The sequence below is a fragment of the Ambystoma mexicanum genome, chromosome 5q (assembly GCF_040938575.1).
Source record: "Ambystoma mexicanum isolate Mex_15411 chromosome 5q, UKY_AmexF1_1, whole genome shotgun sequence".
NCBI lineage: Eukaryota > Metazoa > Chordata > Amphibia > Caudata > Ambystomatidae > Ambystoma > Ambystoma mexicanum.
This window is the reverse complement of record NC_090933.1, coordinates 117,857,374-117,871,993: the sequence shown is the minus strand read 5'-3', so window position 1 is coordinate 117,871,993 and position 14,620 is coordinate 117,857,374. Positions and strand designations below refer to the sequence as shown.

Below are 14,620 nucleotides of genomic sequence, written 5' to 3'. Positions count from 1 at the left end.
GCCACCAAAGTAGGGTCCTCAGTGGCCACTGGCCCATCTCCCGCAGGAGTAGGTGACTCAGCAGTCTGTAGAACTGGACTAGGGGCTACAGGCCATGCAGGTTCTTCCAACAAGCCCTCTGGAAGCACATTGGGTCCTAAGGTTCTGAGAGTGTTAAATCTGGCAATCTCTTTTGCCCTCGACCGGGTAGCTGCTGCGACTATCTCAGAATCAAGAAGATCATTACCCAACAGACATGGTACAGGGATGCAGTCTTTCACAGCTACATGGCGCTGGGCCGTTTCACCTCACCAGCTGAACTCTACTATGGCCAAGGGGCACTTACTCTGTAGCCTCAGTGGGTTTGACGGAAAATCGGGCCCATCAATATATTGGCCTGGCTGTACATGCTGCTGGGTGACAACAGTGACGCTAGCGGCAGAGTCTTAGACCCCAGGAGTTTTGTGTCCATTGATATACACATGTTCTAAATAGAGTTGAGTATTATTGGGAAGTGGGATCTCTCCTGGAGACCCAGGACTGTTCCTACTCAGCGTAACCAATCCACATTCAACCACTCCTTGGCCTAGGAGGCCCGCACTCATGATGACCTCTTGTCCAACATTCACTTGGGCTTGCTTGGTTAAGCCCTCGCAAGCAGGATCCCCTTTCCAATGGCCCAACTGGATGAACTAAAGTTTTGGGATTTACCTTCATGCTTTTGAGGACCAGAATTCGAAGAAGATTGGGTTGGACCTTTGTCCTTCCCATCCTTTTTAAAAACTTTTTTATCTGAAGATTTCTCTTCTGGTTTGGGTGTGCTCGCCTGAGCCTTTTTCTGGATTTGAGTACTCTCAAACCTGTTGGCAGCCTTGCAAGCTCCCTATGGTCTGTTATAGTCTTGTCCACAAGATGCTGGTGTAGGTCAACCTCACAATTCATAATGCATACTCACACGCAATCAAATTGTACATCCCTTTAAATCTGTCAACTTTGTTACCAGCCACCCACCCGCTCCGATATTGCAACGACAAGTGTGTGAAGGCTTCAAATGTCTGCCCACTTTTCTTTCCAAGCTCTCTGAAGCTCTTGAGATACTGTTCTGGGGTTTTACAGAACTTCCTGAGGAGGGCTGCCTTCATGCTTCACAAATGGGCCTTTCCTCTGGAGTTAACTGAAGAATTGCATGAGTCTGTGGTGTCGGTAAGCGACTCATCAGAGCTGCACCCGACAGTTCCTTGTCCACTTCCTGTAGCTGAAAAGCCAGCTTGAATGCTTCAAACCAGTCAAAAATATCCTTCTTCACTTCGTAAGCCTGCACTAAGTCTTTGGGGATGTGCTGCCGGGGGCTTATCCCGGGCACTCTGGTTTGAGCCACTACTGCTTTCGCTAGAGGTGGATCTGTTGACTTACTTCTTTTCAAGCGTCCGCTTGCGTAGCTCTATGGCGGTCCTGTCCTGCTATATGGTGATCTTGTCCCGATGTTTCTTTTCCTCTAGCACTAGTCTCCTCTCCTCCAGCAGTAACTTTGTAGCTGCTTCTTCATTAACAGCCGAGCAATTACGGGGCCACTTAGACAGTGTGCTGGGTCCTGGGACCTGCGGGATGCCGCACTAGCCCCTAACCTCACTGACACTCTAGAGTGTTGAGAAACCACGCTTGCCCTCCCCCCCAACCCCCCCGGCGGGATGGTTGGCAAGAAACCCTGCTCATGTTGTCTTCGTCACCTTCCATTTCCCCTTCCAGAAGGTCTTTTTCGTTCGGGTACACAGGCCTAGCCCGTCGCCTGGTCTTTTCTCCAACCGCCCTCGCTTCTACCCAAGCTTGGAGGCTGCTCAGTAACTCAGGTTTATTAACCTTAGTGCTGTGGAGAAGTCCCCTCTCTTGACGTAGGACATGCAGGACATTCTTGCTCATGCCTTTCACAGTCTGTCAAGATCCATGATTATTACAAATACCTAGCAGTGTCTAAACGTTGCTTTAAAACAGTACTTTTATCGTTGGGTGACTAAGCTGTGAGCAAGCCTCCAACTAGATCCGACCGCCTGCCACCAATGTGACAAATCAATTTCTGGGGCACCAGTTGTCCAGGGATAAATATCGGTTTCCAAACCATCAATCATCCTCACACCTCTAGTACACCAGAAGGGATCCGAACATATTGGAAACACAAGCAAATTATATACCTCCTTGTCCAATTTTGGTAACATGGACCGAACGGCAGGCTTATCTATGCAAGGTCATGGATCGTTGGTTAATTGCAACACAGCAAAAATACAATTATTAGCCAATGATATAAGAGACTGTCCAGTCATGGTTGTACAAAAATATCGACTTTATTATTATTCAACAGACGGTTCTAGCACACTACAAAATACAACCCACCCTTTAAAGGAATGCAGTGGACAGACTTTTTCAAGAAGGAACAGAGATGCACTCTGGATACTGACAGGATGGTAGTCGGTAAAGTAATTAATTGCAATAGTTCAATGCTATTTGGTTTCAACACAAAGGGAGAAAGGGATCGTAAATGTACCTAGGGGACTTCAGAGAAGTACCAGGGGGACAGCACCACAATGTTACCTTGTGCTTGTAGAAGTTCTTGGTGCTCAACAGCGTTGAGTCGGTTTCAGGGTGCTTTACAGCTCCTGTGACAAAGTTCAAAACGGGAGACAGCTGTGGGTATCAGGAGGCATGCAGTTCAGTGAGCGGGGCTGGACGGACGGCTGCAGGCTGACCTACACAGCGGGTCAGGGTCAGGAATCATCTCAGTGCTGGTTGGTGGGTCTGAAGCACTGGTCGAGGCACCTCGAATGATGTTGGCAACTGTGTTGCGTGACAACAGTCTGGTGTAGTCGGTTGCAGCTCGAGGGGCTCGACTGGCTTGAAAATGTCATTTAAGGTGGACACTGGTTGATGCTTGACGATGCGCTCCTCCTAGCTTCTTCACTGGGCTCGTTTCGTCCTTTATGGCTGACGTCCCAAACCTGAGGAGTGTTGCAGGCACCGCCTTATCCTTGGGTTGGTTCAAATACTCTGTGGCACTTCCAACCTAGGAAGCTTGCTTGCCGAGCTTAGTAGGGTATGCAGTGTGCTGACTGGGTACCTGTTCTGGAGCTGCTAGAGGGTCCTCTGGATTCTGTATCGCCCTTTGTTCCCCGGGAGATGTTTAGGGGAGGGATCTTGCTTCCCTCTTTGGAAATTCTGGCCTTCCTTCACTGGCAGAAGCTGTAAGGCAGACTGGACCTTCAGCCAGGGTCCAAATTAGTTCTTCTTGTTACTCCTTGCAAAGTCTTCAGATGATCTGCCAAAATAGAGGGACTTGACCCTCTTTTAAAGACAAATGGGCCCCAGTGATTGGTGTAGGCTAAGCCTACCTTAATGAACCAATCCTGGGTCCCTACTACAATCTCCTGTATGCATGAGGTCATAACCAGAATGTTTTGCAACAGAAAAGGTAAAGGGGTGAAAAGATGTAATGCTGAGTCCCACAAATCTTCCTGTCTGTTGTGGATCAAAGCGCCTCTAGTTAATTGAGCTCTCTGTGGTACCTGATTAGAGCGGCAGGTCTCCCTTGAAGCTGCAGCGGGACCAGACTTTTGGTCTCTGCCAAACCACTTACTCGTCCATTCTGAATGGAGTCCGCATGCGGCGATGACTACTGTAAATACATAGTTCCAGACATGACAGGTCACTGCCCTTGATACTGAGAGGCGGGAGCTGGCTTCAGGTTGAAACATTGCATATCAAAGGTTGTTGGGGTTTTCCTGTCCTTTGTTAGTCCTGCAACCAGGCCTCCCGTGGGCTTGTTTGAATTAAGTCTGATTAGTATGCAAGGCTGCCACCAACAGCTAACAACGGAAAGGCCGGATCCATGGAGCCTTTGTTAGTTAATTAGGCTGGCCATGGCAGGAGGAAGGTTTTGCCTTCCCCCTACTGAGATGCCTTGATGTACTTTTGGCTGTCATATTCAAACTAAATATGGGATGGCGCCTGTAGGCTTTGTCCACCCAGAGTACACAGTTCTATGTGTATGTCGTGCGCTGAGCATAGGAAAATGAGTGCGCATTAGCCCCACACATTTTCCGCAGGTTGATCTAGCATTATTCAATTTCATTTAAAGTTTAAAAAGAGCCCACCTGAGCACACACCCACTGTGCGGATGGTCGAATTCCCCACACCATCAATGTTTCCTTGGGCTCTTCTCCATCAGCATCCTCTGTGTTCACCATATTTCCCCTCTGCTCACCAACATGCCATTAATCCTCTCTGCCATGCTGCACACAGCTTCTGCTCCACAATACAGTGAAATCTGTGACCCTTCGGCCAGGTGGTTCCTTCCAACCGGCCACACAGTCACAGCCCAGATCACATGACCAAGACAAGTAATAACCTTAATCCTTAGTATACCTCTCTTGGTGAACAGTCACAGCTGACTGATCACATATGCCACTTACAGGCCTGGCCTTCATCGAGGATGGTCCTGCACTCTATAGTTGCAATTTCATTTAGCCCCCAAAATGTAAAGTATATGTTAAGCCCCCAGTATAAAACAAGCCAAGTGTGAATATTGCTTGTCAAACAAGTGGTCCCTCAATAGCATGTCCTGGTTAGACTAGTCTGTTCTTTTAATATAAATAGTTGTGCCCAACATAATTTACACATATCATTGTGTACTGTACACTGAGTACTAGGCCTGCCCTTGTTCATGCCTCTGGGCCCAGCTGCTAAGAAGTATTAGAGGCCTTAGAATGTTAATTAGCCAGACAGGACGTAAAGAACTTGGCCCGTAAACTGCAAGACCAAGCCCGCGTTCCACACGTTACGATCAGTAGCCATTTTATCCCACTCATTGCACCTACCTTTCTGCCTTCTTCTGTCCCTTGCCACTCACTCTGCCCTTCAGGGATTTCTCCTGGGCCCCACACCCACCCTCCTTTTCTTTCATGCCTCATTCTTCCACTGCCTGGCCTCGGAATCATGGCATTCAACAACCTTCTCCGACTACACCACTGCCCCGTCCACTCTGCAACAGACTACAAACACCCCATGCTCCAACTGACCTCTTTGTATTTTCTCTTACACTTACATACCATCCCCTTTCCTCCATACTGCATGGGCGTCCCTTCCAAGGGACGGGAGACGGAACCTTTTTCACCAGAAAAAACCTTCTTCCCCTTTAAATTTAGAGGCGCGCTGGGGTGCAGCCATGGGACCATGCGCTGCCCTGACTCTGCCCTCCGGCGCCACACCTCAGTCCCCTTTTCCACATCGACGGGAACGGGCCAAATTGACCAGCGCTCCTGGGTTTGGCTTCGGCCATTTAATTCCACGCACGGATACTTCTTCTCTTTTGTTTTTTTTTTTGTCTTTTTATCATTTAGGTACTCAGTCCTCAGGCGTCACGCTCCTCCCCGGCGCATGTCGACTTCCACAGGGTTCAGCAGGTGTTCATCCTGCAACGGGCTCTTCCCAACTTCAGACCCCCATGCCCTCTGCCTACGTTGCCTTGGCCCAGACCACGGTTGGCAAGCTTGTACAGTGTGCGACGCCCTGTCATCGAGGTCTCTGAAGAACAGACTGGCCAGGTGGAGGGAGCTCTTCCAGAAGTCGCCTCCAGAGGACCTCAAGGACTTCGTGAAACATCGATCCAGGACCTAGGTAGGGCCTCTATTTTCCATCGCACCCGCAAGGGAGACTCCTTCCCAAGGACTCGCCCGCACGGGAGGGACCGCTCAGGTTCTTGTAGCAGCATGCTTCAGCTACCTGCCTACTGGATGAGGGATCCTCGGATCCTCCCTGTGACAGTGCTGAGGGACAAGAAGGTTCTTGTACCAGATCTTCAACTGAGGGGCTCCGCCCTTGTGCCGACATTATGTCCGAAGGCTACGCCCTAGTACCGGCAATATGTCTGAGGGGGCGCCTAAACGCAGCTCTACCAGCCCTCGGGTCGAGGGTGTCGCACCTACCAGGTCTAGACCCGAGGAGCAGGGCAGGCCTTGCGATCCACACTCAAGAGTCCTGGAGGAGGCTGGGCCCAGCGAGCCGAGCAGTACGGCTCCGGCACGTGGCAGGCAGCTCAACAAATTGTCTGCTGTGCCAGACATCAGCACCCGTACGGCGCCATTCCGTGAGTTTGACGAGGAACGAGTGTCAAGGTGGGACTGGCCTAATTCAGGTACATGGCCTACAGCCTATCCTTCATTTGCGCAGGGCAGGGTCCCACTGCATCCGTATGGCCAGGGTATGCAGCGGCTCCAGCAGCCTCCTGCTACCCCATATGTATCCCCTACCACTCCTCCGGCCTGTGAAGACAGGTTCTTTGAGAGGTTCCTCTGGCTCATGAAGTCCTCTCGGATGGGGGTTGTCCTCAGGGGTGCCATCAGGGCTTCCAGCACCCCCTACCGCCGGCCCCCCAGCCGATTCCTCAGACAAGTCCGTGCCAGCCTCCTGCGCAGCCTCCGGCTCCGGTCCCTGTACCCCAGTCCCTGCTCCTCCACCAACGCAGGATCCTCCTGACTCACAGGATATGGATGAGTCAGCTAAGGCCTTCCACGAATGTCTTGCAGGGCTAGCAGAGTACCTAGGCCTACCTCAACCCAAGTCGAGCAACACGGGAATTCCACTGCAGACTGATGTAGTCTCCCTGGCAAAAAAGGGTTGGCTCAAGCCCCACTTGGCCCAGACGGTCAATCAATGCCTGGACACCAAGAACAGGCAGTTGGAGGGGGATACACTCTTGCTATCAGCCCTTTCTCCGCCACACTCCTAGTTGATCGCTGCGGCATCACTATACTCTAAGCCGCAGTCGTCCTCCGCCTCCTCCTCTGCAACGCTGCTAGGCAATGAGAGAAGATCTTGGAGGCATACGGGAAAAAGCTTTATTCCAATGCATCCTTGCATCTTCGTAAGGCCAAAGCCTATAACCAAATGCAATCCCACCTCAAACAAAATAACCTGCTAGGAGCCAGACAATCAGGCTTTAGACCTAACCATAGCACCGAGACAGCCCTCCTGGATCTGAAAATCCAACTGGACACCATTAGAGACTCAGGAAAATTAGCCACCCTACTGCTACTGGACCTATCAGCAGCATTCGACCTGGTAGACCATGACGAACTATGTGAAACCCTAAAAAAAGATTTCAATTCCTCCAGGAACACCACAAAATGGATCAAATCCTTTCTAACTGACCGGACATCCAGAGTTGCCATCGGAAATTTACAGCGGACCCCATTATAGTACCCATAGGAGTCCCCCAGGGATCCTGCCTCTCTCCCACCCTCTACAATGCATATACTGAACTCCTATTCTCGGCCTCAGACGATATGGGTGTCATCTACACCAATTTTGCAGATGACACCCAGATCCTCATTCCCATTACAGGCGACTACACCCAAGACACCGTCACCATAAACAAAGTATATTCTATAATCCAAAACTGGATGGCCCTCAACAGCCTCTGCCTTAACGATGAGAAAACTGAGGTCCTCATTGTGGGCTCCCAAAATAAAATAAGCACCCTCCACCCGGACTACTCTCATATTAACATTGATGGTACACTGATTCCAGTACTTAAACAAGTTAAAACGCTTGGTGTCTACATAGATGCCAACCTTTCTATGCACAAACAAATAGCAGCCCTCTCCTCGTCCACAGCCTATACAAAAAACTTATCGCACTCTCAGCTGCCAATTTCTTACCCCCTCAAATTGTATCACATTGGCCAGAGCTCTGATTTTAACGAAATTGGATTATTGTAACATCCTCTTTCTAGGAACTTCCATAACCAATTTAAACAAAATCCAATTATTACAGAACAAAGCCCTTAGAGCAGCACTAGGATTAAAGACATCTGAACACATATCCAGCATTAGAAGAGAAAACCACTGGCTGCCAATTGAAGCAAGAATCATATTCAAAACCCTTAGTATCGTATACAAATGTATCACCAACAAAGCGCCTAGCTATCTCAACAACTCCATTAAGAAAAAAATCTCCTGTAAGTCACTGAGATCTAACAAACTGGCCCTCCTAGAAGTTCCTCAATACAAATACAGCATAGCAGGAGGAAATAGCTTCAAAGTCCTAGCCCCATCACACTGGAATGCACTACCCCTTAGCTTGAAAAATGAGGACTCCCTACCAAGATTCAAAAAAGCCCTGAAAACTTGGTTATTCAATAAATATTAATCGCTTGAGTCCCACAGCTATACAGCTAGGGGTCGCCCTCAGAACTGCAAGTAGTGCTGAAACAAATTGAGAGTGGCTACCTGTCTAAACGTACCTTGGTATAAATAATTTGACTACATGCTTGTTGTAACCTTAGTTTAAAAATTTTTGCTATGACTGTACTACAACACTGTATAAATTGTGACAACTCACCTGTATTTTCGCCGTGATACCCTCGGGTCTGGGCAAGTAACAAATGTAATAATATTAAAAAATTCTGGCTGAGTGTTCGTGCCGCGGTCTCCTCGGCTCAGATGTAACACGCAGCCAGTGCAGGAGTTAGTCCTCCACCTTGGTATTGCAACCCGCCCTGATTTCGGGTCGCTATTACCCAAACCCAGATAACACATATCGCGGTTGGCTCCTATGTCTGCCTCCGACCACGAGGACTGGCTTCCTCCTGTGGCCCCCTCCTCCTCTGTCCGGGCCATTTCTTCAGGCTCCTGTTTTATTTCCCTGGCGTCTACCACAGTGCTTCCCGTGGACCCTCCTCCGGGTTTATGTGTTCGATGTTCGTTTTGAGTCCCATGTTTCCTGGCGAAAATCCTGGAGTAAAACCCCAAGCCTTGCTGGGAGGCTGGGACTTCCTCCATGGCCTGGCTCTCTACGAGTGCCCGGATCTCCGTCAGAAGAGTTGCTGTTCCAACTTGAGGGGATGAGGGACGAGAGGCTGGGATGGGTAGGAGGTACCCCGTAGATACTACATAGAGGATCCAGGGGTCAGTGAAATTCTGGCACCAGAACTGTGAATGGAGAGCAAGCCTGCCCCCCACTGGAGACAGGTGGACTCGGAGGGGCGTGTCATGCCTTCTTTCCCTCAGAGGCTGTTGCAAAGGAGGGGGATTGGAAAAAGCCCTTACTCCCCTCTCATCCCCTTTTTGTTGCTTGCGCAGATTTGGAGTAGGCGAGCGGTCGTGCTGCCTGGACCTGCGTTCCTGGAAGCCGTGGAACCCTCTGTACGCCCCTTGTCGGAGCGCTGCTGTGACTGGGTGTATGATTTGGGCGTGGTCTTTGTCAAGATGGAGAAAGACTTGGCCGCATGCGAGCTGTTCCGTGGTGGAGTGGAAGAGGTCCCCCTCTCGAACGTCAGGTCTAATATGCGTTCTTGGACATCCTAGGGTTAATCCTCATAAGCCCATTGATATGAGCTTGTGGCTTCCTCGCTTCCAAATCGATTTTGCAAGAAGAAAGAGAACTTCCCGTCAGTCCTTCTCTCTTGGACTTATATAGGGGCTGGACACTCTTGAACCAATCAGGTCCCTCCTCAGCCCTGAGGCTTGAAAAACCCTCCCAAGCCCCGCCCCCTTCCTTCTGTGCTACCAGTCGCCATGATGCCTCCCTGCCATCTGCCGTGAGGTGAAGATCGGGTTTCAGAGTTCCCCACCGTTGGTAAGGTAAGGTGAAATTACTTTTATCGTATCTCCTCTCGGCATCTTTCAGCCTTCTTTCGAGCAGCAGCTCATATGGTCCTTTTGAACCTCTTTGCTTCGTCCCCCGTTTGTGGCATCTTGGCCCAATAACACTTCTGTATTCTGTGTTTTGTGGGGAAAGCAAGCTCTGATCCTGTTTGTCTTTGCCGTCTCCCAGGATTTTGGCCCCAAACACGAAGCCGCACAGCCTCGCTCTTCTCTCCCCTGTCACTCGTTCTGGCTGAGTGTTCGTGCCGCGGTCTCCTCGGCTCAGATGTAACACGCAGCCAGTGCAGGAGTTAGTCCTCCACCTTGGTATTGCAACCCGCCCTAATTTCGGGTCGCTATTACCCGAACCCAGATAACACACATTGCGGTTGGCTCCTATGTCTGCCTCCGACCACGAGGACTGGCTTCCTCCTGTGGCCCCCTCCTCCTCTGTCCGGGCCATTTCTTCAGGCTCCTGTTTTATTTCCCTGGCGTCTACCACAGTGCTTCCCGTGGACCCCTCCTCCGGGTTTATGTGTTCGATGTTCGTTTTGAGTCCCATGTTTCCTGGGCTGTTCCTGGTCTTCTGGCTGTTACAATAGTGTTCAACGTCCTTGTGAGCCTCTTTCGCTAATCCTGTTTAATATCCCTGTCCACCACCTCCTCCTCTTCCTTGGTTCCACTCTTCCCCTCCATTGTTCGGTCTTCCTCCTTCTCATAGCTCCTTTGTACCACTTCTCCTCTCTGCACCAGTTGTATCCTCTCTGTACTATTCCCTCCATTCTTGGTCCCATCTGCTCCACCTTTACTGTCTTTCTCTTTCCTCCTCCTCCTGAACACTCCTCTTTGCCTTTGTCACCACTCCTTTTCCTCTGTTTTCCCCCCTCCTCTTTCTTCAACCCCCATCCTCTGACCTGCTCCGTTCTCCTCCTCTCCTCCTCACCACTTTGAAATGCAGTATACACTAATCATGCCTCTGACTCACACACCTCTTAACTTTGTTTCCCTTTCTATACTCTTACGACCTTGCTCATGTGGTTGCTAATTGTTTGAATGGTTTCAGCTGGGAAGGTGCAGGAGAGAGGCCTATGGCTGGCTCACTCGCCAAGGGTTTACGATTGCTCCAGCTGCATGGAGTTGAAAGGCGGATTTGCAGGCAGACCGGCAGTCCATTGCATGTGAGGGGCCATCTCGGATTGTCCTCAAGATCGATTGCAGTCACCAAGATGCTACATTTCCAGATGTTCCTCACTAGATTTGACCGGTATGCAAGAGTTCTTCACTGATGCAGGCACTTGTCAAAGCTGGCTTTTGGGGTTCGCAGGAGCCTCTGGTTCCAACAGTGATGCTCAGTGACAACTGCACGGAACAGTCTCTCTTATTAGCATACTGGGGACACCTAGGAGAGTGTATGCTTGGTCCTTTTGGGCTTGAATGCTTAACCCTTGTTCATTATTTGTTTCATTTGAACAAAGCCTTAACATTGAATTTGATCATATCAGGATGTCCGGATTGGATGCCTCCCATGCAGGGAGAAGATGTCTCAACCTCACAGGCCAGAGTTTTCCCTTACTTGCTAAGCAAGTGTGGCAAAAAAGGCAGGCATACCCATGTTCATCCTCTGGAGCACACATCATGTAAATGGTGATGGTCTCAGGCCCCCATGACCACCTCAGTCCAATCCTCTAGCTGAAAGCATGGGACTTAATAACAGACGGTAGAATGATGAATCCTATTTCGGAATTCCAAGAGACTTGTGTATCTTGCTAAACTAAATCTGAATTTCTGAAAATATAGTGTAAGTTCCTGGAATTGTATGCTTGAATGTATCATAAAACTCTTCAAATAAGAAGCCCAGATGATTAATCTTTCACTAGGGCAGTAGATAACATAAGGCTTTCAACCACCACCTCCATCTCCTCTCTTCCTACCCTGTGTCATAACCTGTGTTATTTTGAGATACTAAAGTTTAATTATTCATTTTTGCCTTTTATTTTCCATTACTTTTTTCTTGATCCATGCACTTCATAAGATCAAATAATTAAAGCAACATTATGTATGTGCATTTTCCATACATGATTTAAGTAGATGTGCTTTCGCCTGAATAGTACTTTGCAACAAATAGCTGTTATGTCTTTATACTGAAGACTGCCTGAGTCAACAAGCTTTCCTTCTGTTTCCTTCATATTGATTTTAGGGAGAACATATCTGGATAGTATTGGATGGTCCCGTGGATGCAATTTGGATTGAGAATCTGAACTCTGTTCTTGATGACAACAAAACACTGACCTTAGCCAATGGGGATCGTATCCCGATGGCACCAAACTGCAAGGTTGTGTTTGAACCACACAACATTGACAATGCATCCCCGGCAACTGTCTCTCGAAATGGTATGGTCTTCATGAGCTCCTCAGTACTGGACTGGAGGCCAATCTTAAAAGCGTGGCTCAAAACCTTGCCCCCGACACATCAAGACATTCTGTGGAATTGCTTTGACAGCATCTTTCAGGTAAAGTAATGCATGTATATTCCCTGAAACTATAGATTTTGGAGCATTTTACTGAAACTGCTAATCCGGGAAGGGAAGGACTATGGGATTTGGCTATGGGTAAGTGTGTTTAACCGGTGTCAGTGGTGGATTAAATCAGTTATTCTAAAGGATACTATCTCCTCTGCAGATTCCTTAACTTTGAAATATCCAGCCTGTGGTCTGAGGCCTACGCACATGTTGAATCACATTTGAAAGGCACCAGGTGGCATCACCCTTAAGCACAGGACTGCAAGATCATTCTTGCGGCCTCCAACAGAAGTGATAGTGTTCAAGGTATTAGTGTTCCCGACCCCTCCTCCTCCTCTCAGCCCAACATTTCCTTTTCCGACTCCATGGGTTGCTGGACTTGAGAAAACCCTCAGAGCCTCCAAGAGTCACACAAGTTTTTTTCAAAACAATTTCCCCCCAAATGAGCAAGAAGCTTTCAGGTTTTACGGTCCCTGGCATGTGGCATCCAACAATATCCATCACTGACTCCCGTGACCGCTACATGTGTTATATACGGAGGTGATAAAATAGTAAAAATGGAGGCCTGCCAGGGGCTGACCCCTACTGAGCTGGGTGTTCTCTCAGACAGCCCTTTAAGATGACTAGCAATACCTAGGAGATGAATGGGGATGCAGATTTTATTCATACATCAATAATCAAGATGACAGAAATAGCTTGTCGAAGTTCGTCTGTTTTAATATCAAGCATCTAAAACGGGGAGTACAACGAACATCTGCAATCGCTCGATTATCTGACTCTATTTAATTCATAAAAGAACTGGGCTCTTATACCCATAACTGGTCATCATTGACATTTTGACCTGCATCATTACCAACGTCTTCCTACGTGGCAAACTACACAAACCTAACGGGGGTGTGATTGGGTCTTAGTGAAGTTCTAAGTATAAGCTCTAAGTATAAGCTCTATATCTGTATGGAGTAACAAAAGAAGGTGGTAGGATAATTATCAGGTGGGGCAACTAACCCTCCCCTTAAAATGGCCACTATGAACATCACTAAATGTATGACGTTCCATTGGCTACACAAGCTATAGGACCCCCCCCAACTACGTGGTCCCCTACAATTGCTTAGCTCCTAACCACTGTCAGTACTTTTCCACCTACGCCTAGCAGCAAGCAGACTGAACAACCAGGTGCGGGTGAGCTCGACTTAGCACCAGCTTGCCACCAATTAGCATATCATCCATCATCACCACAATGGTCCAGTGTCAATGAGTGCTTTGAAGTTGGCCTTGAGTCTATACTATTCTCTGCACATTTTTAAGGTGTATGGGCACCAGCCGGCCTTCATGCGTAGGTGTGATCATCTCGTTCGTCCAACTTCCCTTTACCATGTGACTGGACACCATGAAATCAAGCTTTTGATTTTATTCTTCCTTAGTCCTCTGACGTCTTTTGTTTTTGCTTGACCTCTCTGAACAGGAGCTTCTGTTCTTTCACGTTAATTGTATCTTATGTCAGCCAATTCCAGTTTGATAAAACCGTGGCTTTTTTAGCTCAGTGAACTCCTTAGCTGAACTTTTATTCTGTTTAATTCAATTGCTTTTCTTAACTGCGACACTGAAATTAGTTCTTCTTGCTTTGTTCAGTACTGCTTATGTGCGTAGTGGAAACATCCACCTTTTACTTTCTATATATATATATATATATATATATATATATATATATATATATATATATATATATATATATATATATATATATATATATAGGCACTTGCCGCGGTCTGACTATTCAAAAGCTTGTGGCTAGCTTCATGATTGCTTTGCTGCTTATGTTTTCTTGCATCTGTACACGTTGAAACTAAGTATCTTCATCAGGTCTGTGGCCTAAATCTCTTCATCTTGATCCCAAGATGTCACTTATCCTTGGTGGTACTTTGTGTTTTACAAATCATCTGCCTGTCTGGTCTGGTTATCTTTCTATATGGGTGTTGATTCAATTTTGTAGGACGTCACCATTCATCTTTGCCATTTAGTTTCTCTGTTTCTTCAGGAATCTCGTTCAAATGTCCATCATATTGTTTTGTATGCAGGTATGGTTTCCTCAATGGGTACTTTACCTCCCATATTCTCTTAGGTATAGGTATTCTTATGGGTACTACACAGAGTCCACGCTCTTCTCTTTGCTGGTTTAATTGTTCAGTATACGTCACATACTTTGGTTCATATTTTTCAGATAATCTAGGAGGGGCAGTTGGAGAGGGGGTACTTGGCTCCTCCTCTATACTACGTCCCAGCACTCGAGGATACACAGGCCTTTCATGTCTTGGTAGCAAGGTGGTCTTCATCAACTTCTCCTGAAGTGTCGCAGGGGCTATATACAAGATAAGAAATTGGTCCTGACGAAGTTGATTTGAACAAGATATATCATTGAAACCGGTCGACCCTATACCTCATGGATGCCTCTAACAAATAGGAGACACATGTTGAGAATAATCAACCTTTAATGCCT

The 14,620-nt window shown here is 47.9% G+C and overlaps 1 protein-coding gene across 1 annotated transcript in view; it reads left to right on the top strand.

Annotated features, from left to right (window-relative positions):
- LOC138497282 (dynein axonemal heavy chain 5-like) overlaps positions 1–14,620 on the top strand; it is a 1,499,851-nt gene that overhangs the window by 763,049 nt on the left and 722,182 nt on the right. Inside the window, exon 48 of the mRNA XM_069620634.1 lies at positions 11,806–12,117. Coding sequence (XP_069476735.1) covers positions 11,806–12,117 — 312 coding nt within the window. The remainder of the gene's footprint in view (positions 1–11,805; positions 12,118–14,620) is intronic.